Here is a 21,848-nt window from a genome sequence, read left to right as displayed (position 1 = left end):
GGAAAGTCTAAGAAAGTGTCACAGTCCAGAGAAGCCTAAGGAGACATGAGGAGTAAATGGAACATAGTGTGTCGAGTAGGATCTTGGAACAGAAAAAGGACACTAGGGGAAAACTAAAGAAAGTAGAATAAAGTATGGGCTTTCGTTAATTATAACGTATTAATAGCGTTGTTTAGAACCATAAGTGTCAACTATAATATGGAAGTGGGTCCAGCCTGGTAAAAAAAAAAAAACAAAAAAACTTACATTTGTCATCAGAATCCAAAGCCTTGCGACCACCTTGTCAGACTGTAAAAAAATTACAGTGGCCGCAAGCTGTGTTTTTAAAATTTAATGCCGTTCCAAATGCCTATAATTTCAGGTAGTCTCCTTTGGAAATGCAAGCAATATTTTCAGCTATCCAATTTATTTGTTCTGGGCTTGTTGACAGAGTTGCATGTCTGAGCCGTAGAGGGAAAGGAGCAAATTTGGGGAAGAATCCACGAAGTTGACATATGCATTATTCAAAATCAAATAGTCCTCATAAGCCTGTCTTCCATGCTGCATCCAACGGAGAATGGTTTTTCTTTTTCATAAGACTAGGATTTTCCTCTTAATGTTGAATTAATTAAGTTATTTTCAGTTCATTATGTTTGCCTTTAAGGAGACTTTCTAATAAACTCAGTTGTTATCAGTTAGAAGCCTCCTTCTGTTTCATGTTTTTGTCTCCTGTGTGGCCCTTTGTTTTCTAATCAAAATCACAACTTCTAAATTAAGTGAGGAGAGCATTTTGTTCTCTCAAACCTATTTGGTGCATGAGCAAATCGGAAGCAAGCTAAGGCTGCCACCTCTTTATTTGTTGTGTTAACCAATTAAAAAGTGTTACTCTCTTGGTAATAAAGTGTAACTTTGTCCCTCTGGGTCCTCACTCTGGCTCTTTCCAGATCTTCCGATCTGGCTCCTTATTTAATTTTCTAGCTGGGCTCACTCTGGTCTCAGATTCCAGAATCATCCAGGGCTCTACCTGGGTCAAAGCCCTTCTCCACTGGAGGGAAGATAGGGAATCATTCCATCATTTATTCCAAGTTCACTGTCCACAGGGGCCAATAACAGTCCATGTCTTGCAGAGCTGTGTCAGAAATCTCCTAGAACAATCATTCTCCAAGGGCAGCTGTCCATACAAGGGCTGTGCCCTCAGCAATTTTTATATACCAATAAGGAGAATAAGGTTGAGATAGAAACGGTGAAACCAGAGTATGTAAACGCGTCTGTTCGAATATCCAGATAATTGCTTTAATAAACTGGATAGCAGCCATAATGTGCACTTTTGCACAGAGCAAATAAGAAATTCAGAAAGACTAAAATATCATAGAGGACATGTGTGGTCTCAGAAACATCATGTCCCTTGCTGCCAAGGCTGGTTTGGTTTGACTTTTGATCCAGCCCTTATGTTTTTTTGTGTAACTGAGAGATTTGGCAGAATAAGAGAAATGAACACTTTTGTTGAACTTCTGAGTGTCCAAAATACTTTACCATTCATGATCTCATTTGATCCACACACCCTGTGTTGTTTGAAAGGCCAGAATTACCTTCTCTTTTTGACAGCAAAGGAAACTGTCCCCCAGGAGGTCACACACTAGTTGCTGAACTAGTAAAAAGTAGCCTCAGGACTGGAATTCAGGTCTCCTGAATTTAAGTTTTTGGCTTTTCGTCCTATAGTAATGTTCTCATTTTATTCTTCTGGTCTGAATTCACCTATCTGATGAAACGTCTCCTAAAAATAGCACGTGTGTGCGGTGCGCACGCGCGCGCGCGCACGCGCACACACACACTTTTGCTATCATTTCAACTCCCCGTCACCCCCAGGTTGCAAACCACTGTCCTCCACTCTGTCATTTCTATAAAGGTGATAGAGCAAAAATAAGGAAACTATGAAATAGGACAATAAGCAACTTGAAGATGAGCATTAAGACCAATTTCCTAAGTTCCTTTGCGATGTATGTGAGGATTGAGTGCCGTCAACAAGACAGGTGAATGGAAGCCAACTGGGCACAGACTCTTGTCACACTTGGCCTGGTGGGACTTCTTCCACACACCAGTTGGGTCTCCAGCTATGTCCCCCTGCCAGCCCTGGAGAGCCCATGCATTAGAATCGATACCTGTTCATGCCAAAGGCTTATAAGCCACTTCTTTGCCAGTTTCCCTGTCACTGTGAATGGACCCAGGGATGATGTCTTGCCCTGCCTGTCAGTTCCTGTCCTTCTACCCAACCGCTGGATGGGTGCTGAATCATCACCTTTCTTGCTCGGAGATCTCCCAGGTCTGCTGGATTTAATGCACCACCCTGCCTTGACCTCCTTCTCCACTGCAACCTTCCTGGGCTGCCTGCCTGGTTCTCAACGGATCTTCTGATTCATTCCCCACGTGTGATTTCACTGAGTTGGTACCCTTTGCAAATGGCCTGAGCACAATGTCAAAGATGTGTGTCTCAGGATTTTCCTGGTCCCAGTTTTTCTCTTTGATTTGCAACTGTCCAGTTGCCACAGCAACACCACCCTGACACTGCCCTTCAGCCTCTGGTGACTCCTCCTGGAGAAGGAGTTGGAGGGGGTTCATCTCCTCCCTCCAAGCTTGAGATTCTAGGAGATGGATTTGGGCCTGGGGGTTGGGGAATGAATAGGAAGGTGGAATGAACAGGCACACCAGGTGTCGAGCTAAGATCTGCAAAATAAAATAAAAACCAGACCATCATGCAAAGGTTGAATAAGTGGTTCTCAGGCTCTCTGGCCAACTAGCTCCAGAAATTCCTTTGCCAAGCATCTCTGGACCAGCCTTTCCTCCTTTCATTGGTACCTGGCTCCAGCAGGTCCTACCTTAGCACAGGGTATGTCTGCAGATGGGGTTATTCAGTGTCTTCTTCAAGGCTCATGATGTCAGAATGGATGTCTGTCCACTGGAAAGTAATTCCAGGATCAAGTTAGTAATTTTGAAAATTGATGGGAGTTAACAATAATAAAATTGGTCCTTTTCAGCCCAGTTACCTCTGTTATTTTAATGATGGCATTTGTCTATTCAGTGATTCACCCTGAGCTTGGCACCCAACCAACAGATGGTCTGTCCAGATAGTGTCTACATCCTGATGTAGGATCAAGAATTGCTGTTTATTCATTTGGCTGTATTAATGACCAATTTGTGCTCAGTCAATTAGATTAGATCAGTGAGTTAGATCCAATTAGTTTATTCAATTTTTTTTCCTTTAAAGGAAAAAGAAAGGCCACACCAACCATTTTTTTAGTGTTTTTTTTTCTTTTTAATCATGAGTACCTGTTCTACTGAAGATACTATTGACTATGGCCTGTTCAACTTCATGAAAGTCGGACACAGAATTCAAGGTGACCCAAGTGACAAAAGACACAAAAGACACCATCTAAAAGGTAGGACACAGAAGGATGAGAAAAGAGTTTATACTGATACAGAATGAAGGTCGGTATGAATCTTATGTCAAGAAAATATCACATCTATGTGTAATGTGTTCAGTTTTATAGGGAAACATATTTTAGTAGGTGAATTCGTGGTGGTTTTGAATAAAATGTCAAAAAATTCCAACCAAACAGAAAATGTAATAGTGATGCACAGAATTTGCACATGAATATCTGGGAATGGCTTTGTGGTGATTATCCTTGGCATTCGTTGGGCGCACTCTTCATCTCACATTTCTCTGGAAGAACTAACCCCGGTGTGCATTTCCTCTAGCTGTAAATCAGCGACATCTTTCAGGAAAAAAACACATAATAACCGATGACGTTGGTGTCCCTCACGGTCTCACCCCCTTCCTTTCATAAATATTTCATTTCGGGGCGATAAAGCTTCATAATTGGAGTGGCATTCTGAAACCGTGTCTACATAAAGTGATAGAACTGTGCTTGAACCATTCTGTAGCTTCTCACGGAGCAGTTAGGCAAATAGGATTTATATCCTTGTACTCATTCTAACTCTAGTTAATCCCTGTTGGCTATGTGGAGCTTTGGGTGTTGAAGGGCTTTCTGAGGCTCTGACGGGGGTCACAGCAGGAAAGATTCTGTAATTGATTAGTGATGTCTGCCGTGGGCACGGGAGTACAGAGTTAAAGCATGGGGCGTTGTTATAGCCTGTACTAGCCACAAGGAGTGACTGAATGTAATGCTCTGCAGCTAAAAGTGTCCATTTGGAGTGAAAAGTATAAAAGTGCATGCACACTCACCTCTCATTGCTAATAAGGTTGCAATAAACATGGACCAAACCACATATAGCCTGTACTAGTGCTATAACAATGCTCTGCAGCTAAAAGTGTCCATTTGGAGTGAAAAGTATAAAAGTGCATGCACACTCACCTCTCATTGCTAATAAGGTTGCAATAAACATGGACCAAACCACATTCTATAGTTCTAGATCATCATAATGGAGAGCAGTCCCTTAAGGGGGAGGGGGATATTTCTCAAGAAGCTGTTAAGATATTGAGCTCACAGGTGGTGCACACACTAGACTCTTCAATTATGTTTCCAGAATATCTCCTGAGGTGCTCGGAATCTGCTAAGGCTTCCTCCTGGCGGTGTAGCTCACGACCTAACTGTAAGAATCTGGGTCCTAGGGAGCTGCTGGACATTCAGCTGGTGGGGACTTCATTTCTGAAGTCCTCTCAGAGAGGTATTTTTTCCTCCCAACCTCTGATGTCTTAATTAGCTCCAGCGGCCATGACAAAATATCAACAATTGGATGTATTAAAGAATAGTCCATTTCTCATGGTTTTAGAAACTGAAAATGCAAGAGACGCCTCGGCGGCTCAGTCAGTTAAGCATCCGACTTTCGATTTTGGCTCAGGACACGATCTCAGGGTCCTGGGATCGAGCCCCATATCCGGCTCTGTGCTGCGTGTGGAGCCTGCTTGAGATGCTCTCTCTCCCTTTGTCCTTCCCCCCTACCCGCCCCTGCACACATGCTCTCTCTCTCTACATAAATAAATAAAATCTTTAAAAAAACAAAAGGAGAAAATGAAAATATGAGATCAAGGTGCCAGCAGGGTTGGTGTCTGGTGAGAGATCACTCTTGGGTTACAGATGGCTGCCTTCTTGCTGTCCTCACATGTCCTCTTCTTTTTTAAAAATATTTTATTTATTTTAGAGAGAGAGAGAGAGAGAGAGAGAGAGAGAGAGAGAGCACGAGTGGGGGGAGGGGCAGAGGTAGAGAGCGAATCTCAAGCAGACTCTACACTCAGTGTGGAGCCCAACGTGGGGCTCAATCTCATGCCCCTGAGATCATGACCTGAGCCGAAATCAAGAGTCAAATGCTTAAACAACTGAGCCACCCGGGCACCCCTCTTCCTCTTCTTATGAGTGGATTAACTCCATTGGCCGGGGGCAGGGGGGAGTGGGGAGGCTCACCCTCACAACCTCATCTAAACCTGATTACCTCCCAAAGACCCCACCTCCAAATACCATCACGTTGGGGCTTAAACTTCAATGTATGAATTTTGGAGGGACACAAACTGTCAGTAGATAACACCTGGTTTGTGGTAGAAGGAAGGTATTCTATGAGTCCCCAAGTAGGGCTCCAGATGGCAGGTCAGAAAATGCAATTTATTTGTTCATATTTTGACTAGCACCTAGCAGGGCTCATTAAATATTCATTGAAAGACTGAGAGACGGAATGAATGACAAAATATGAATAGATGAAAGCAGAGATGAATTGATCCTAGGCCAGGCTAGCTGTAGAGGTAATAGGAGGTCATTCCTGCCCTCACATGTCTGGCTGATCAGATATAGGCTGAGAAGAGTCCGGAGGACATAAATGCTTGTGCGCCCATCCACTTCTAAAATGCCACAGTTCTAGAGTTCTAATTAGGCATGACCTGGCCTGCTTCTTTCAACCCCAGCCCCCAGTCCTCACCTGCCACGTGTGAGGTTATTCAGAGGAGGCCAAAACCACTTCTTCCAACATAAGACTCGAGTCATGTTGATCAACTATGAGGTCAGCGGTCATCAGTTAAAATGCTTCTAGCTGCAGACAGACAATCCAGTGAAAAAGAGCTTAGTTAAAGTAGGGATATATTGGCTCACACAACATAAAAGTGCAGGTGTAGGCAGGCTTCAGATGAAGCTAGATTCAAGATTCAAATGGTGCCAATAAGGCTGTTTCTTTCCATCTCTTGGCTCGGTCCAGTATCCTGCTGGCTCCTTTCTCTGGCTTCCTGTGGGGACCTCAGCAGCTTTGGGTTCTCCCTTCCCAAGGCAAGATAGTTGTCATGATGCCATGTTTGCCTCCTCCCAGAAGGAAGAGTGATCATCTTCCTCAGTCCTGCCCACACAAGTCCTGTGGTTCATCTGACCGGATGGGCTTCCTCCACTGGCTTACTTTCTCTAAGTCTGCAGAATAAGCAGTTAAGATGTGCCGTTAGGCTTAAATCTGGGTCATGTGCAATCCTGTACAGACCCCATGTAATGAGCGTAGTGGAGGGTAAGTCTCTGAATAAAGATTTGAGACCCTGGCTCAAAAAAAAAGGGGGAAAGAATGTTGGGAGAATTAACACATCAGATGACAAGTTCCCCAATTGCTCAAAAAGCTGGAGTCATGGCTGCAGTTCCATAAAATTAACTAAACTATGTATGAAGTATTCCACATGGGTGCCAAAAGTCATCCTAACTAGTACAGGTGTGAAGAATGAAGAATGAAGTATGAACCAATAAATTGATTTGCCAGTCAGCAAAAATAACAACATGCATTGCACTCTGATTTTCCACTATTAGAACTATCTCTCATTGGAATGGATGGCCTTAGGAGATAGTTTCTAACTTATCACTGGATGTCCTAAAGCAAAAGCCATATGGTCACGTACAGGGATGCCACTGAGGGAACTTGGGGCTCATAGACTCATTCACTCATTCAACACATATTTCCTGAATGCTGATGGTGTGATCTCAGATCTCTTGAAGCAGAGGCTGAGACAAACGTTGACAGGCTTTTTTTAGGGGGAGGAAGCAGGATTGTGCAGATTTAATAATGGCCCAGCAAAGCGCTGGTCATAGGGAGAATGGGTCTTTGGAGAAAATATGGCCCATCCGAGTTCCTGCATTGGGCTAAAATAGCTAGGCCTTTGTATTTGCAATTTGATTAGTCATTGGATGTGGGCCACTTGGGAGAAGGAAGCCTGTGTTCCTTGGAGGAGAAGCCTGTGTCCCTAGCGGAGCTGACAGCTGGAGATGTGTCCTTCTGTGCCCACCACAGCCTACTGTGTGCCAAGCGCTGTTCCAGACACTGAGAATACAGCAGTTGACAAAATAGCAGCAACGTTCAAGCAAGAGTGGGCATTCTAGTGGCAGGTGAGAGGCGAGCTTTTATGTTATTTTTCAAATTTTTTATAAGTTTTCTTTATTTAACTAATCGCTATACCTAACGTGGGGCTTGAACTCACCACCTCAAGATCAAGAGTCGCACGCTCTTCTGACTGAGCCAGCCAGGCACCCTGAGAACTTTTAAAAAATAGCTAAATGAATGTGTAACAATTAGTGACAATATGCCATGATGATGCATCATGGGAGGGAGAAGGTGGTCACAGTGGAAGAAGAAATGGCAGGTAGTGATGTGGTGGTTGTAGTGTTTTCATCAGGAGGGTCAGGGGAATTTCTCTAAGTGATGCTTGAGCAGAAACGTAGGGAGGTTGGAGAAAAAAATCCTGCATACATCGGGGCCTGAAGGGGCTCCAGGCAGTGAGCAAGTGGAAAGGCTTTGAGGAAGAGCAAGGACACCATTGCAGTTGGAGGGAGGGAGTAAGGACAGAAGAAGACAGGAGCTTCAAAGAATAGCCGGGAACCAGACCATGCAGGGCCATGAGGCCATGCTTATAATTGGGGGCCACGGTAAAGACTCACAATGGGAAGATACAACGGAGGTGGCTTGTTAGAAACATTCCCTCCACTTAGCTCCCCACTTTATAGAGGAGAAAACCAAATTCCATGGAAGCGGTAGGATTTGCTCAAAGTTGCATAACTAGCTAGAAACTCTAGAGAAAGTCAGAATGGAGATGAAGAATATGTGATATATCCATTAGGATGCGTTGGGCTGCATGTCAGAGAAACTCTGGATTCGAAGAGGCTTATTGAAGGGAATTTAATTATTTCACATTACTGGAAGACCAGAGTTGTGAGAACCCCAGGCATAGATCCAAGAGTGGCTCAATAATGTTTCTTCCATCCTTCCATCCGTCATCTTCAGTGTATAAATCAGGATGGGCTAGGATATGCTGCAGTTACAGACCCAATTCCAGTGGCTTTAAGGGGAAAAAAGTGTATTTTTACTCCATGTCCATGGCCGGGCACCATTTTCATTAACTAGGGGGCCATCCCTACTGTCATCATTTATAGGCTGACAAAGCCACTCCCACATAGAACATTGCTGATCACATGCCAGAAGAAAATGGGAACTCTAGAGTGTCTTGAAGTGGTGATTAAATGCTCTGGTTCAGAAATAACATACATCATTTCTGCCGACGATTTGTCGACCCTCCTACTCACAAATGGGCCAGGAATTGCCATTCTACTATATGCCTAGAAGGCAGAGAGAGGCAGTAAGCAGCACTAATGACGATGGAAGTTAATACCAGCTTCGACTACGGACGGGTTCCCCCACCCCCCGACCCCGACACCTCCCTGTGAGGTCAGAACATTCACAGAAACAACACTTTCAAAAGTAGAGGCATGACCACTAATTTTCAGAACAAGGAAAATTTCCCCAGACTCTCCCAACACTTCCCTCACTTTGTATAGGCTGGAAATGGATCATGTGCTCATTCTTAACCAATCACTGGACTCAGGGGAATGGGACTCTGACGGTCGCCTTAGCCCAATTAGGATTTACCCTCCAAGAGCCAGAGAGATTGGGTCATGTTCTCTCGAGCCTATGGACTGGCTGTCTGAAGTTGGTAGAGGTGTTGAAAAAGATAACTCTTCTCTAAGCACTTTTCAATAAGTTCAATCCACAAAGGAAGGATAGTTTCATCCTGTCAACAATTCAGGTATTGAAACCAGAAGGAGAAAGGAGAAAAATAGATGTTGGTAGACAAATGGGTATTGGTTGGTTGCCAACCAACCTGGTCAACGACAAAGGGCAAACCAGGAGGGCTGGAAGTGTCAATAAGAAATAGAATGTGGTATGACCTCACTGATATGAGGAATTCTTAATCTCAGGAAACAAACTGAGGGTTGCTGGAGTGGTGGGGGGTGGGAGGGATGGGGTGGCTGGGTGATAGGCATTGGGGAGGGTATGTGCTACGGTGAGCGCTGTGAATTGTGCAAGACTGTTGAATCACAGATCTGTACCTCTGAAACAAATAATGCAACATATGTTAAGAAAAAAGAAAAAGAAGAAGAAGATAGCAGGAGGGGAAGAATGAAGGGGAGTAAGTCGGAGGGGGAGACGAACCATGAGAGACGATGGACTCTGAAAAACAAACTGGGGGTTCTGGAGGGGAGGGGAGTGGGGGGAGGGGTTAGCCTGGTGATGGGTATTAAAGAGGGCACGTTCTGCGTGGGGCACTGGGTGTTATGCACAAACAATGAATCATGGAACACTACATCAAAAACTAATGATGTAATGTATGGTGATTAACATAACAATAAAAAAGAAAAACAAAGAAATAGAATGCAGGGGGGGGAAAGAAATAGAATGTGGGGATGCCTGGCTGGCTCAGTCAGATGAGCATGTGATTCTTGATCTCCCTGTGGTGAGTTCAAGCCCCATGTTGGGTGCAGAGATTACTAAAAAATAAATAAATAAAACTTAAAAAAAATAAATATATAATGCACTATAGTAAGGGTTGGAATCAATAACCTTGAAGATCCTGTCCAGCTCTGAGATACCATTATTTTCTGTGGGTTTGCTGATGTTACCCTCTGTGAGTACAAGGGTTCAGAACACATTTGTCAGGGGGACCATCTGAGAATCCAAAGCAATTTTCCTTACTCAGTACCACTGATCAAGTCTTGTTAAGAGTCCCACATGAGGAAGACATGTTTCTACCCCTTGCTAGGAAGCTCTCAGATACGGAATCAGCAATTCTGGAGTAAGGAAGGGGCGGTGAAAGCTCAGAGGAGAGAAGGCAGGAAATGACTTAGAAATGCACAGAGTTGGGTGCCTGGGTGGCTCATTGGGTTAAGCGTCTGACTCTTGATTTTAGCTAGGGTCATGATCTCAGGGTTGAGCTTGAGATTCTCTCTCTCCCTCTCCTACTGCCCCTCCCCCTGTTCACATGCATGCGCTCTCTCCACTCTGGGCTCTTAAAGGCATTTCAGCATGCCCATTGCTAATGCCGTCTTGAACCAGCTCTTTTGACCATGCTAATCATTCTCCACTATGGGCACCGACTCCCAATACTCGACTTCGGCCCTTCGTCAACTTTTACCTGGATCATCAGAAGAGCTTCCAAATTGCTCTTCTCCCATGCAGTGTTGCTTACTCCAGTTGACTTAGAGAGCCAGAGAATGTGTAAATCTGACAGTGGCTTCCCCTTGAGTAAAACCCACCAATAGCTCTCTGTCAACTGCAGAATCAATTCAAGTTCTTTGGCAGGAGATATAATGCCCTCCTGCCAGCTTTATTTGGAAGACTCCCTCGGAGTTTCTGCTCAACTGCTGCACCTCTTGCTCACCCCCAATCACCACTTCGCACCTTTCTGGTTTTGCTAATGATGTTCCCTCTGCTGCCAGTGTCCTTCCCCTCTGTTTGCTGTATTAATTCTTAATTATTCATTCAAGAATCTGCTCATTAACTCGTGGAGAAAGCTGCCTTTGACCCCGACCTTGCCCCTCCAGGGCTAGGCTAGGAGCCTGACATCTGTGCTCCCAGAGCATTGTGTGCCCACCTTTATATGGGACGTGACCATGGACGTGGTAAACAATTGTTTAGCTGTCTCCAGAGGGCTCTGCAAGTTTCCCTCCATGAGGAAGGGGATTGGCTTACTCATCTTTTAACCCAGCACTTATCAGTGCCTGGTGGACAGTACTTGCTACACAGGTGTTTATTGAACAGAAGCACTAAGAAGAGAGTGGCAGGTGAGATGCAGTTGAGAGAATGCAAGGAAATGCAGAGGAAGAGGGAGGGAAGGCATCCCAGGATCTGCCTCTGGTGTCTTGGAATCTGGGCTCCAGCTCCAATTTATCCATGATGGAATTCCAAGCAGAGGCTCTCTGCCTTTCTGGCATGGGGGATCCTCGGTTTGGATCAGGCACAAGTGGGACTTCATGGACAACCTTCCCACAATCTCTCCTGCCCACACTCTGACAACTGCCCCTGCCTTCAACCTGAACACGCTGGCACTGGCACAAAAGGCCAGGACACGCAGGCAGAATTTTGGCAGTGGCCCCTGCTTCTTGCTCTCATTTCCCCCATCTCCTCCATGGACGCATGCCAAAGAGGATGATTAGGACTCCCTCTTGGGGTGGCCTCAAGGCTTAGGAGTGAGACCCGGGAGGACTCCATTCCACAGATCCGATGAGCAAGCACACAGGAACACCTCCCTCTCTGCACCCCCCCTCCCCCCCCACCCCATCACCTACAGCAGACGGATTTCAAAGCTGAGTCTTAGAGGCTCAGGCAGCTTGTCTAACTCTGCCCCAATGCTCTGGAAAAAGCCCCGGGAAGAGGCAATAAAAGGTGCCACCCAGCGCTGGGGTTGCCTCGCGCTTGTGTCCGTGTTGTTGGCGGGGTGGAGAGGAGCGTGCCCAAGGGGAAGAGAGTGCAGGCCCAGCTCACTGGCAGCCCTATAACCGCAGACAAGCCGCTTGACCCCCTGGTCTCAGTTTAGGAACCTGTAGCAATGGGTTTGGCCTCCTCCCTCCGCTTCGAGCGTCGCCACTAGGGAGAGGCAAAGGCTTGCAGATCCCCCAAGTCCTGGCTCAGGCAGCGCACCGTCCGGGGCTTGGGTAAGGTGGGACCCTCGCCGAGGGCCGGACGGGGCAAAGGCAGCGGAGGTCTGGCCCAGCCGCGGGCCGGCTCCAGAGGGGACACTCCCGCCCCGCTCCCGGGCCCCTCTCCGCCGCCGGTTTCGCCGTTTCCAAGAAGCGGAGTCTTCGGCTCTGGTGACGCGGAGCTTCAAGTGCCGCCGCGAGGGGGGAGCAGTGAAGAGGAGCCCCCCTCCCCCGGGCGCCCGGGCGTGTAAACGTGGGCGGCGGTGAGCGGCTGCCCTCCCCTCCCCTCGCCGCCTCCCCTCCCCGCGCGGCGCTACCGCGTGTGCGGGTGTGTGAGTGCGTGTGTCTCCCTCGCTCCCTCCCGCACGCGCTCCGGCACTAGTGCAGGCGGCCGGCCGGCGGCTCCCGGCTCGCTCGCTCCGGCCGCTGCGCTCCCCGCCCCTCGCCGCCGCCGCCGCCGCCGCCGCCGCCGCCTCTGCAGTCGCAGCCGGGCATGGTGAGTGAGTGAGGGCCGGCCGCCGCGCGCCCCCCGCCGCAGCCCACTCCGTCCCGGGGACTAAGCCCGCGGCGGGAGCGCGCTGCGGGGCCGGCAGCCCGTGCGCCCTCGGTGGTCGGCGCGCAGCACCGCCGGCCCCCGTCTCGCCGCGGGCTCCGCGCCCCTCCGGCCCCGAGCCCCGCTCCTCGAGGGCTGCGCGCTCCCTCCCTTCCCGCCCCCCGCCCCGCCCCGCCCCGTGACCGGCTCCCCGTCTTGTCCCGCAGGACCCGCCCGGACGGGACCACGCCGCCGCCGCCCGGAGCCGCGCTTCGGGTCCCGCCTGAGCCGCGCCGCCGCCGGCGGGGGATGGGGCTGCCCGGGAGGCGCGCCGAGCCCGCAGGGGGAGCAGGGAGCCGGCGCGCAGCGTGAGCGCCCGAGCAGCCCGCGCCGGTCCGGTCCGTGCGCACCGCGCGCCGCCGCCGCCGCCGCCGCCGCCGCCGCCGCCCGCGCCTCGATGGCGCCATCGCCCCGGCGCCGCTGACCGCCCGCGCCGCCAGCCCGGCCCGCGCCGCCGCCCTCGGAGCCCGGCGGCCGGGGAGCGGCCTGCGGCGGAAGCCTGCCCGCGCCCTCCCGCCCGGCCCCGCCATGGCGCTGCGGCGCCTCCTGCTGCTGCCGCTGCTGCTGCTCTCGCTGGAGTCCCTGCACCTGCTGCCCGGCGCCCGCGCCGCCCGCAGCCGCGCCGCCAACCGGACCCTGAGCGCCGGCGCCGCTGCCGTCGGGGGCCGACGGCCCGGGGGCGCCCTGGCCCGGGGCGGCCGCGAGCTGAATGGTACTGCCGCCCGGGCGCCCGGCGGCGCGGAGGCGGGGAGCCGGCGGGGTCAGCCCGCGGCGGCGGTGGCGGCGGCCAGCGCGGCCGTCACCTACGAGACGTGCTGGGGCTACTACGACGTGAGCGGCCAGTACGACAAGGAGTTCGAGTGCAACAACAGCGAGAGCGGCTACCTGTACTGCTGCGGCACCTGCTACTACCGTTTCTGCTGCAAGAAGCGCCACGAGAAGCTGGACCAGCGCCAGTGCACCAACTACCAGAGCCCGGTGTGGGTGCAGACGCCCAGCACCAAGGTGGTGTCGCCGGGGCCCGAGAACAAGTACGACCCGGAGAAGGACAAGACCAACTTCACCGTCTACATCACCTGCGGGGTCATCGCCTTCGTCATCGTGGCCGGTGTTTTTGCCAAGGTCTCCTATGACAAGGCCCACCGCCCTCCGCGGGAGATGAACATCCACAGGTGAGAGCGCGTGCGCGCGCGCGGCCGCCCGGTGCCGGTCCCCGGGTCCCCGGGTCCTCAGCCTCCCGCCGAGCCTCGCCCCTCTTAACGTGCGTCCCCGGTCCTCAGCACCACATCGCTCGGACTCTCTGAGACCAGTTTCTCCCTTGTTTCCTTGACACGCAGATAAATCACAGCTTTCTTATTTCCACCATTTCTTCAGAGTCCAGAACGCATGCTTTGGTGGTAGGGGGATTACGGGGCAAAGTAAGGATCAGTGGAGCCCATGAAGTTTGAGCCTAGGAATTTTACAAAGTCTATAACCCTGGATGGGAGGGGGTGGGGGGTGAGGGTGGGGTCCCGGGTTCAGTTTTCGGGGCAAGTGGGCACTTTGGGGGTAGGCTCCTCTTGTGTTTGGTTTTCTGAGTCTAACCAGCACATCCTCTTGGGTCTAGGATATTGAACAACGTTGGAACCTTACAGGAGGGAGTAGCAAGTGATTTAGTATAAGCCGCATGTCCCCTGTGTGGGACTGGGGGCGGTATGGAAGGGATGCCTCCCGGGTAAGAAGGGGTAAAGATTTCTCCATTCCATGTTGACCAAGGGCAGATGGTGTCTCTTCACTGCCTGCCTCTTGCCCAAGCGGAATGCTTATTTTCCTGCCGAGACTGGAGGACTTGGTCTTTCAAACCCTGTTGGCAGAAGGCTCTGAGTTAACATTCTTGCTGTGTTAAGCCCAGTGGGCAGCTTTTACCGCTTACATTGAGGGTGGGTGGGTGGGGGTGGGGTAGCCTCCTCCCAAAACTTATGCCAAGAGCTCAAAATATGGCAGTGCTTGGCCCCACCCTGGCTCCCAGGGAGTCCTTAGGGAAGTCAGAGCCCAGAGACCAGGAAATCAGGCTCTCTTCACAAGGCAGGGACCGATGCACCCAGGGGAGGCAAAGTTAGCTCAGCTTCCAGTCCCCTCGTGATGATGAATGGCTGGACTTGGTTCAGCAGAGTCTTTCAGGGAACAAATCCTGCCCCAGGACATGTCTCCATTTTTGGCACATGGTGTGAGCACTGTCCCGGTAACCAGGATCCCCCCTCCCCCTGACTAGTCCTGCTTCTGAGTGTGCCAAGCAGGCCCCCACCCCAAACTGCACAGCTTAAGCCCATTTCTATTCTTTCGGCCTGAAAGCCTTCTTCCCTTGCTGCTGTGGACATTGATCAGCCGGACCCTGATGAAGAGAAAGGCAGATAGAAATTTCTGGGCATGATTTTTTTTTCTTCTTCCTTTGAAGGTGTTGAGAAAAGATGATACTCTCTGGCAGGTTTTATTGAGTCAAACGCAGGACGTGTGGGTATTTCAATAGTGACATACATACTTGGGTGTTAAAACTGGGTGCTTCCAAAAGCAGACCCGTGTATAATCCACACTCATCACCCTAATGTGCCACCATCCCCCAGTCCCCCATCTTTTTTTTTTAAGATTTTATTTATTTGTTAGACACACAGAGAGACACAGTGAGAGAGAGAGAACACAAGCAGGGGGAGTAGGAGAGGGAGAAGCAGGCTCCGCTCTGAGCAGGGAGCCCGATGCGGGGCTCGGTCCCAGGACCTGGGATCATGACCTGAGTGGAAGGCAGACGCTTAACGACAGAGCCACCCAGGTGCCCCCCCCCCGCCGTCCCCCATCTTATCTTTTAGGTAGTGAGTCTGTACCCGGCTGGTCCCGAGCATGGATGGAGGAATTGTGAGAAATGGGGTGCGGTCAGTCCATGTCTCCTTTGGGTCTGGTCTGGTAAAGGGTTCTCGCTCTTGGCTCACCTTGGAAAGCAGAGAAGGCATAGCCTGTGGGAAGGCACCTTCCAGAAGCAGGTGTACCTGGTCCTTCTCGTTCCTCTACCTACCTCCAGGCCCCAGAGCCTTGTTTCTCTTCACCTTCTCCTGGCCTCCTGGGCTCCCGTCCCACATTCCCTGGCTGGTTGATTCCCACCAACCTTGCTTTTGGTTTCTTTCTTCTCTGAGCTGCCCCCTACCCTACCCTTGCCACCACCCTACTGAATGTATTCATTATCACCTGGGAGGGTACTGATGACGGTCTTTGGATGCTGGCGCTGGCCTCTGTTCTACTGGTTTGTGACCCTGGACATGTCACTGTCCCTCTGGGTGTTTTCTCCCCTCCCCATCACACCGAGCCCTCCCCCAAGCCCAGACTGGGGCGACTCATTTGTGTACAGGTGTGTGGCTCAGGGACTGGTGATGGTGTTGGAGCAGTTTCTCTCTGGGGTCAGGGAAGGAAGGTCACTGTGGAAGGGAGCTGAGTTCAGCCTCAGACCATGATGTCAACATGAGATGTTTCTCCCTCAAATTCCCCTCCTGATTTTATTCAGTTTGCAGATTCTCTGCTATAGCAGCTCTAGTTTTGCCTGCTGGGTGCTTTGGAAAGCGACATAATGGTACCTGTTTGCTGGGGGACAGTGCCCGTCTCTGTGTTCGGGGGAAGGGGAGAGAGCATGAGCCATCCCTCGAGGACACTCCATGAGTGACCTTGGGCAGGGGGCAGCGGGGGGCGGGGGGAGGCGGAACTCAGCGTCCAGTTCTGGGTGCCTCAGGCACAACAGCATCCCACCTCGAGCTCTCCCCTCCCCGGGGAGGGTCAGGCTGAGCGTGCACATGGCAGGGAGCTGCTCCCCGACTCCTGGGCGCGTTCCCACGACGCATCTCAATTCGCTCACGCTTCACAGGTCACCGCTTGCCATTCTGGTGGGGGGGAGGGGTTCCGTGCAGAGGGTCTCTTTGGGAACCGGAGTAGGGAAAAGGGAAGAGAGAATTAGTCCCACCTCATGAGTTTTCCTCAGGGAGAGTGGGGAGGAGGAAAGGACGCACCCTCTCCAGGGGTCAGTGGAAGAAGTGGGCTGTGTGTGTGGTGCCATATGCCTTGAAATAGTTCAGCAGAGACATTTCCTTTCTGGAAAGGCGAAAGGTTTATTCCAGCGAGTGATCCTGTCTCCGAAGATGGGAGCTGGGCAGGCAGGGGCTGGGTCGGAGGGAGGAGAACCGCCTCATCCGAAGGGATGTTTGTGGGAGGGTTAGGAAGGGGTAGGGGGGAGGCTTCCGCCCTGAGATCAGCCGTCTGCCTCCTCTTGGTGTCCCCAGGCTGGCCAGCCCTCCGCTTACCCGTGGCACACATTCCTTAGAGCCCACCTTCCTTTCGCTGCTCTGGCCCCCGCAGGCAAGAACAGATTTAGTCTTTTCCAGAAGTGATTAGACCTTCTTGCCATCTTGTTTCTGTGTGAGAAGTCGGTGTCTGTTGGGGAAACTCTCAGCTCTTTGGTGACGTGAACAGAGGATCAGTCACACTCAGCTGGACCCCAGGGAGGAGGGAGAGATGGACGGCCCGAGGGACCAAAGGTTGAGCTGTGCTCTGGATCTGGGGAGCCACTGGACTTGGGGTGCTCACCTTTCCCCGCCGGGGCTCCGTTTCCCACCCGGATCGCTTCCTCACCTTCCGCTGTTCACCTCCCCCGGGCCGAGGCTCAAGCTGATAACCTGCAGGCATGCCCCGAGTTTAATGCTTCCTGAGGCTGAGCCATTTCTGCATTGCTTCCTGGGGCTGTTTATTCGGCAAGGGGCAGCGATGGTCTCCCCAGCGCAGGGGCTTTGGCCCAGGAAATGGGGCCCCAGGAGCTGTCTCACATTCAAACCTGTTCCCTCCTCCTCACCTGGAGGTGATTCATTAGTGTCCCGGAGATGAGACTCTCCAAGCGAGAAACTCTGGCTTTTTTTTTAGTGGCTACTTAGCCGCCGGGGCAGGAAGCTGTTAGGGTGCTCTGGATGTAGTTGGTGGAGGCAGGGCTGCCTTGGGTCCTCCCACTCTACAGGGATGGAGGGGATGGAGGAATTTGGGGTGGGGGGTCATGCTCAGGGTTGCGGCAGAAGAACCTGAGCCAGATGCGGCCAGGAAAGAGGAGAGGTGTCAGGAAGCGACTCGACAGCCATCAGGAGGGTCCTTTGTCTTTGGACTCCTCAGCTTGTTTCTAGAGGAATCAAGAGAACACTCTCTTCCACCTTTTCTCCCTCTAGAAATCCATGGCAAACCCAAAGAGGCCTGTTATGGGCTGCCTGACCACATCGCTGCAATTGCAGGACCCCTTTGCTGGCTGATTTCGCAAATTCTCTTCCTGGATTCGCAATGAATTGTCGCAGCATCCCCAAACACTCCCCATTTCTTGGAGCACTGTGAGCTCACTCTAATGAATTGATCTAAACAGAGAGTCAACTTGTTTTTTACTTCAAATAGAGCAGTTGGAAGGACAGGGAAAAAAATCTTGCCTTGGAGTGAAGGTCTGAGCCTTGCTTGTTTTCTGTTGCTTTGGAGGGAAAAAAAAAAATGCATGCAGGGAAAGCAGGGAAATTGTAGAAGAATTTAAGGAGGCTTATGGAAGAGGGGTTAGGGAAGGACACCAGGAAGACAGGAAGAGGCAAAAATGACAAAAGGAGGGAGGCAGTGGGGTAAGAAGCAGATGTGGTGCCCGGGTCCTGGGCTACACGCAAATGCCTTCGATTCCACAGAGGAGCCCCGCTCACCTGCTGGGGGGCGAGGAATGTCTCAAACCGTATAAACGTAAGCCTCTAAGGTGGGGTTTACCTTGGACACATACGACCGGCAGAGTTCATTCTTGATTGAGCAGGTCAGCCGTGCAAGCTGCTTTTCCAGAAGCTGGCACGTTGACAGTTCTGTCTGGTCTGTTGCTTTACTGTCTTCTTGTTCTCTTGCACCCTGCCCCAGCCCAGAAGGCACACACGTGTGTCTTCCTTCCCCACCCACAGCCGCACCCCAGGCTCCGAGCACGTTCCTCGGGAAGAATCTGCTGCTAAGATGATAAGAGTTCGCCCACGGTTGCTAGATTGCCAAGACCCAGGTAGAGGCAAAGTCCAATTCACTGTTTTCAACCTATTTTAATGAGGGATCAGATTGGCTTGTTGATTTCGATCCAGGGGTTCGGACAGCTGAAGAAGTGAGCTGATGCAAAGACGTTAATTCACCAGCCCCCGGGCAGACATGCCCACGGAGGATCCAGAGTAGAAGGGAGCTATACCAAAGGAAGCCCGATTTCTCCAGGGCCTGGCAGCATCGATTGCCCTTAGATCTTAACATTTCTGGCTGCCTTTCCATAGTGAGTAGGAATCCCCCACTCCAGGCTGGAAGGGGCAGCCAGCCACTGGCTGTGGGTTGCCACCCCCCCCCCCCAACTCCTTGCCACCGTGCCCCATGCGATGTGCTGCATAATCTGTCTTTAGGATTATGGCAAACTCAGGTGCATCTTGTCTTACAGTCTTGGTCTTATCCCTTGACGACGTCCATCCTGTGGAACCACAAAATTACCTTCCAGACTTGCAGGTGACATGTCTCAGATTGTCCATGGGGAAGGGACTATATGAGAGCCTGGGTTAAATTTGTTTTTTAAATATCTTCTGCTGAGATTTTTTTTTCTCCCCCTCTTTTCTCTGTCTTCGGAAACTCCAGCCCGTTATTTTTCCCTGAGTCACATTTCTGACCTCATGTTTCTAGTAGGTACTTCGGATGGGGAAGAGGGCTTGGTGCAAGGGTTTACCCACAAACCCTCAGAGGGTCTCCATCCCTTGGCCTTGAGCAGGCTTATTTCACACCTGTTCAGGATAGATTCCTCCCTCTGTCTGTTCTTCTTCTTTTATCTTTAGAAGTAAAACAGAATCGTCCTGAAAAGACAGAGTAATACAGTTGATCCTTGAACAGCACAGGTTTGAACTGCGCGGGTCCACTTATACACAGATTTTTTTTTTTTCAGTTTTATTCTGCATTTTTTTTTTTTTAACGTAGGCTCCACGCCTGACGTGGGGCTCTAACTCACGACCCTGAGATCAAGAGTGACATGCTCTCCGGACTGGGAAGGCTTCTGGTCAACAGTAGGCTATTAGTAGTTAAGTTTTTGGGGCGTCAAAAATTATCCTTGGATTTTCAACTGAATGGGGGGGGCACTGTCGCCTCTAACCCCTGCCTTGCTCAAGCGCCAACCGTACGTTTTATTATTTTGTCATCATTATAGAATTGTAGAACTTTTATTGCAGGCCGGTCATGTAGCCTAACTTCCTGATTTTATAGGTGAGGCGATGCCCTGGGAGGCCAGATCCCAGTGTCGGGGGGGGGGGGGGTCCCAAGCTGGTGGGCGGGGCCTGCATCCTGGGCCCGCCCACTTTCCTGCCCAGGTGCAGCTCAGCAGTGAGCACCCATGATGGCTTCACTTTACGCACCTGTTTCTCAGTCGCCACCAGAGAACGTCCAGATGTTTAGAGGTGTGAGTGAGGGCCTTCTCCCCTCTAGCGCTTCCCTACCTTGCTTTGGTCCTTCCTCGTTCAGTTTGATCATCCCCTAAAATGATTTCTGTCCGTCTTCCGCGGCCGCCCTGCAGTTTTCTCCAGGTCCCTTTGCGGAGGGCGAGAACCCGATCTAAGCACCATCCTTTAAATAAGATCTGAGGGATGCAGAGCGCTGAAGAAGGGGAATGCGATGAAAGCCAGAAAGTTGTGAACTATGGTAAGGGGCCACCGGGTAAAACTGTGGGCTGACCTCTGTAATTCAGAATGTGGGCGCTGAATGCTTTCTCTCTCTCCCAGAGATGAGGTTGGGGGGAACGCTGAGACCTACCAGGTTCAGTGAGTTTCAGTTTTGCCACAGACCACCAGAGACCTCCAGGCGCCCTGTGGCCCAGTGTGGGGGGGATTTCACCTCTGTCCTCCCCGCATATATGACAGCTCTGTGAGCCACAGAGGTACGTTCATTGGTACCAGCCCTTGCCCCTTCTCAGTGCTGGGCCATGACCCCACAGGGACAGGGTGGATACAAGGTGAGGGGTCCAGAGAAGCTTCTAGAAGGATGCCTGGAAATTTGAAGCTGGAGATTTAGGTCCAGCCATTCTGTGAAATTCATCTCGATGACATGCGATTTGGGGCCCGTGTCCAGCAATGTGCCTGATCGTAACTTTGAAAGAACCAGGACGTGCGTATCCTAACGTGTCCTCCTTCGAAGCAGTCACCTTGAGAGGCCCCATGCTGCCTCTTCTCCAGAAAATGTTGCCACAGTTCTTTTCCTGGAAGTGTTCTCGGAGCCCATGGCATGTCATCTTGACTCTCCGTAACGGCACAGATTTTTATCCTCTTAGGGCAGATCTGGTTCTTGTAAGCAGCGATGAGTCACGGGGCTGAGGCCAATGAATGGGGTAGGTGACCAGCCAGTTATTCGCAGACATAAAGAGCGCCTCCAGTAATGAGACCTGCTCTCCTGGGAGCCGCGGCCACTGTCGCCAAAGGCGGAGCCCAGAAGAGGCGTTCCAGTATTGAACACCGGCCCTGCAAAGCCGAGCCGGGCTTACCACGTTGGCCACTTTGCAGAGACCACTCTGCACGCAGAAGGGTATCGCCAGCCCTCAGAAAATCAGCTTCATGTCCTACCAGCATGTCGGGGGCAGACGGGGGAAGCACTGGGAAAAGAAAGGAGTCAAATTTGCAGGAAAGAGTTCAAATAACTGCCCAGAAAGGGAGAACCAAAAAAAAAAAAAAAAAAAAGAATGTCCCACATTTCTTCACGAGATAAGTAGACAGATAGCTCAATTTAGATTCCTAATTTCATTCTGAGGGTAGAGGGACCCAGTTTCTTGGGGATGCGTGGGGCTGGGCTTGGGGTTAGAGCTGGAGGGTCTCTGTGCCCTCTCTTCTGTCTGTGTGGATGCCATCACCTCTGCGATCTGGCGTTCACGTGAGGTCCCCTTTGGGGCCAGACAGCCATTGATGAGGTAGAAATGTTTGCATGTGCAGAGAGGTGGGGCTGCCCGTGAGCATGGCCCGTAGATTCCCAACGTGCGTTTACTGCGCTCTCCGGCCCCTCCCCCCCCAAGTGCATATGGGCAGGGGCACAGCCTCTGGCCCCGAAGACCCCCTAACGGGCACTCTTGGACCCTGGGAGGAGTCAGCCCTGCTCTGTGGCTGGGGAGCCCCCTTCCTCTGCTCAAAGGTCAGGATGGGGGGAGGTCTGTTTTCCGGAAGCTTACACAGCTCTGTCCGCTGTGCGCCTGCAGAAGGCTGGCCTTGAGGGGGGCTCAAGGTCACGTGGATGAAACAGGGAGGGTGGTAGAGAGAGGCTCTCGAGAGCTCTCAGTCTCCAGGGCTTCCTCT

At 51.2% G+C, this 21,848-nt stretch overlaps 1 protein-coding gene across 3 annotated transcripts in view; it reads left to right on the top strand.

Moving 5' to 3' along the window:
- The first annotated feature begins 13,032 nt into the window (after nucleotides 1-13,032).
- SHISA6 (shisa family member 6) overlaps nucleotides 13,033-21,848 on the top strand; it is a 301,451-nt gene continuing 292,635 nt past the window's right edge. For all 3 annotated transcript variants that reach the window (XM_088027235.1, XM_088027234.1, XM_028124840.2), the window contains exon 1: nucleotides 13,033-13,676. In XM_088027235.1, the coding sequence (XP_087883361.1) occupies nucleotides 13,033-13,676 (644 nt within the window). The remainder of the gene's footprint in view (nucleotides 13,677-21,848) is intronic.

The sequence above is a fragment of the Eumetopias jubatus genome, unplaced genomic scaffold (genome assembly GCF_037043125.1).
Source record: "Eumetopias jubatus isolate StellerSeaLion01/CBP00866 unplaced genomic scaffold, mEumJub1_p1.0 scaffold_10, whole genome shotgun sequence".
NCBI lineage: Eukaryota > Metazoa > Chordata > Mammalia > Carnivora > Otariidae > Eumetopias > Eumetopias jubatus.
The sequence above is the reverse complement of the archived record's forward strand: the minus strand, read 5'-3'. Positions and strand labels throughout refer to the sequence as shown.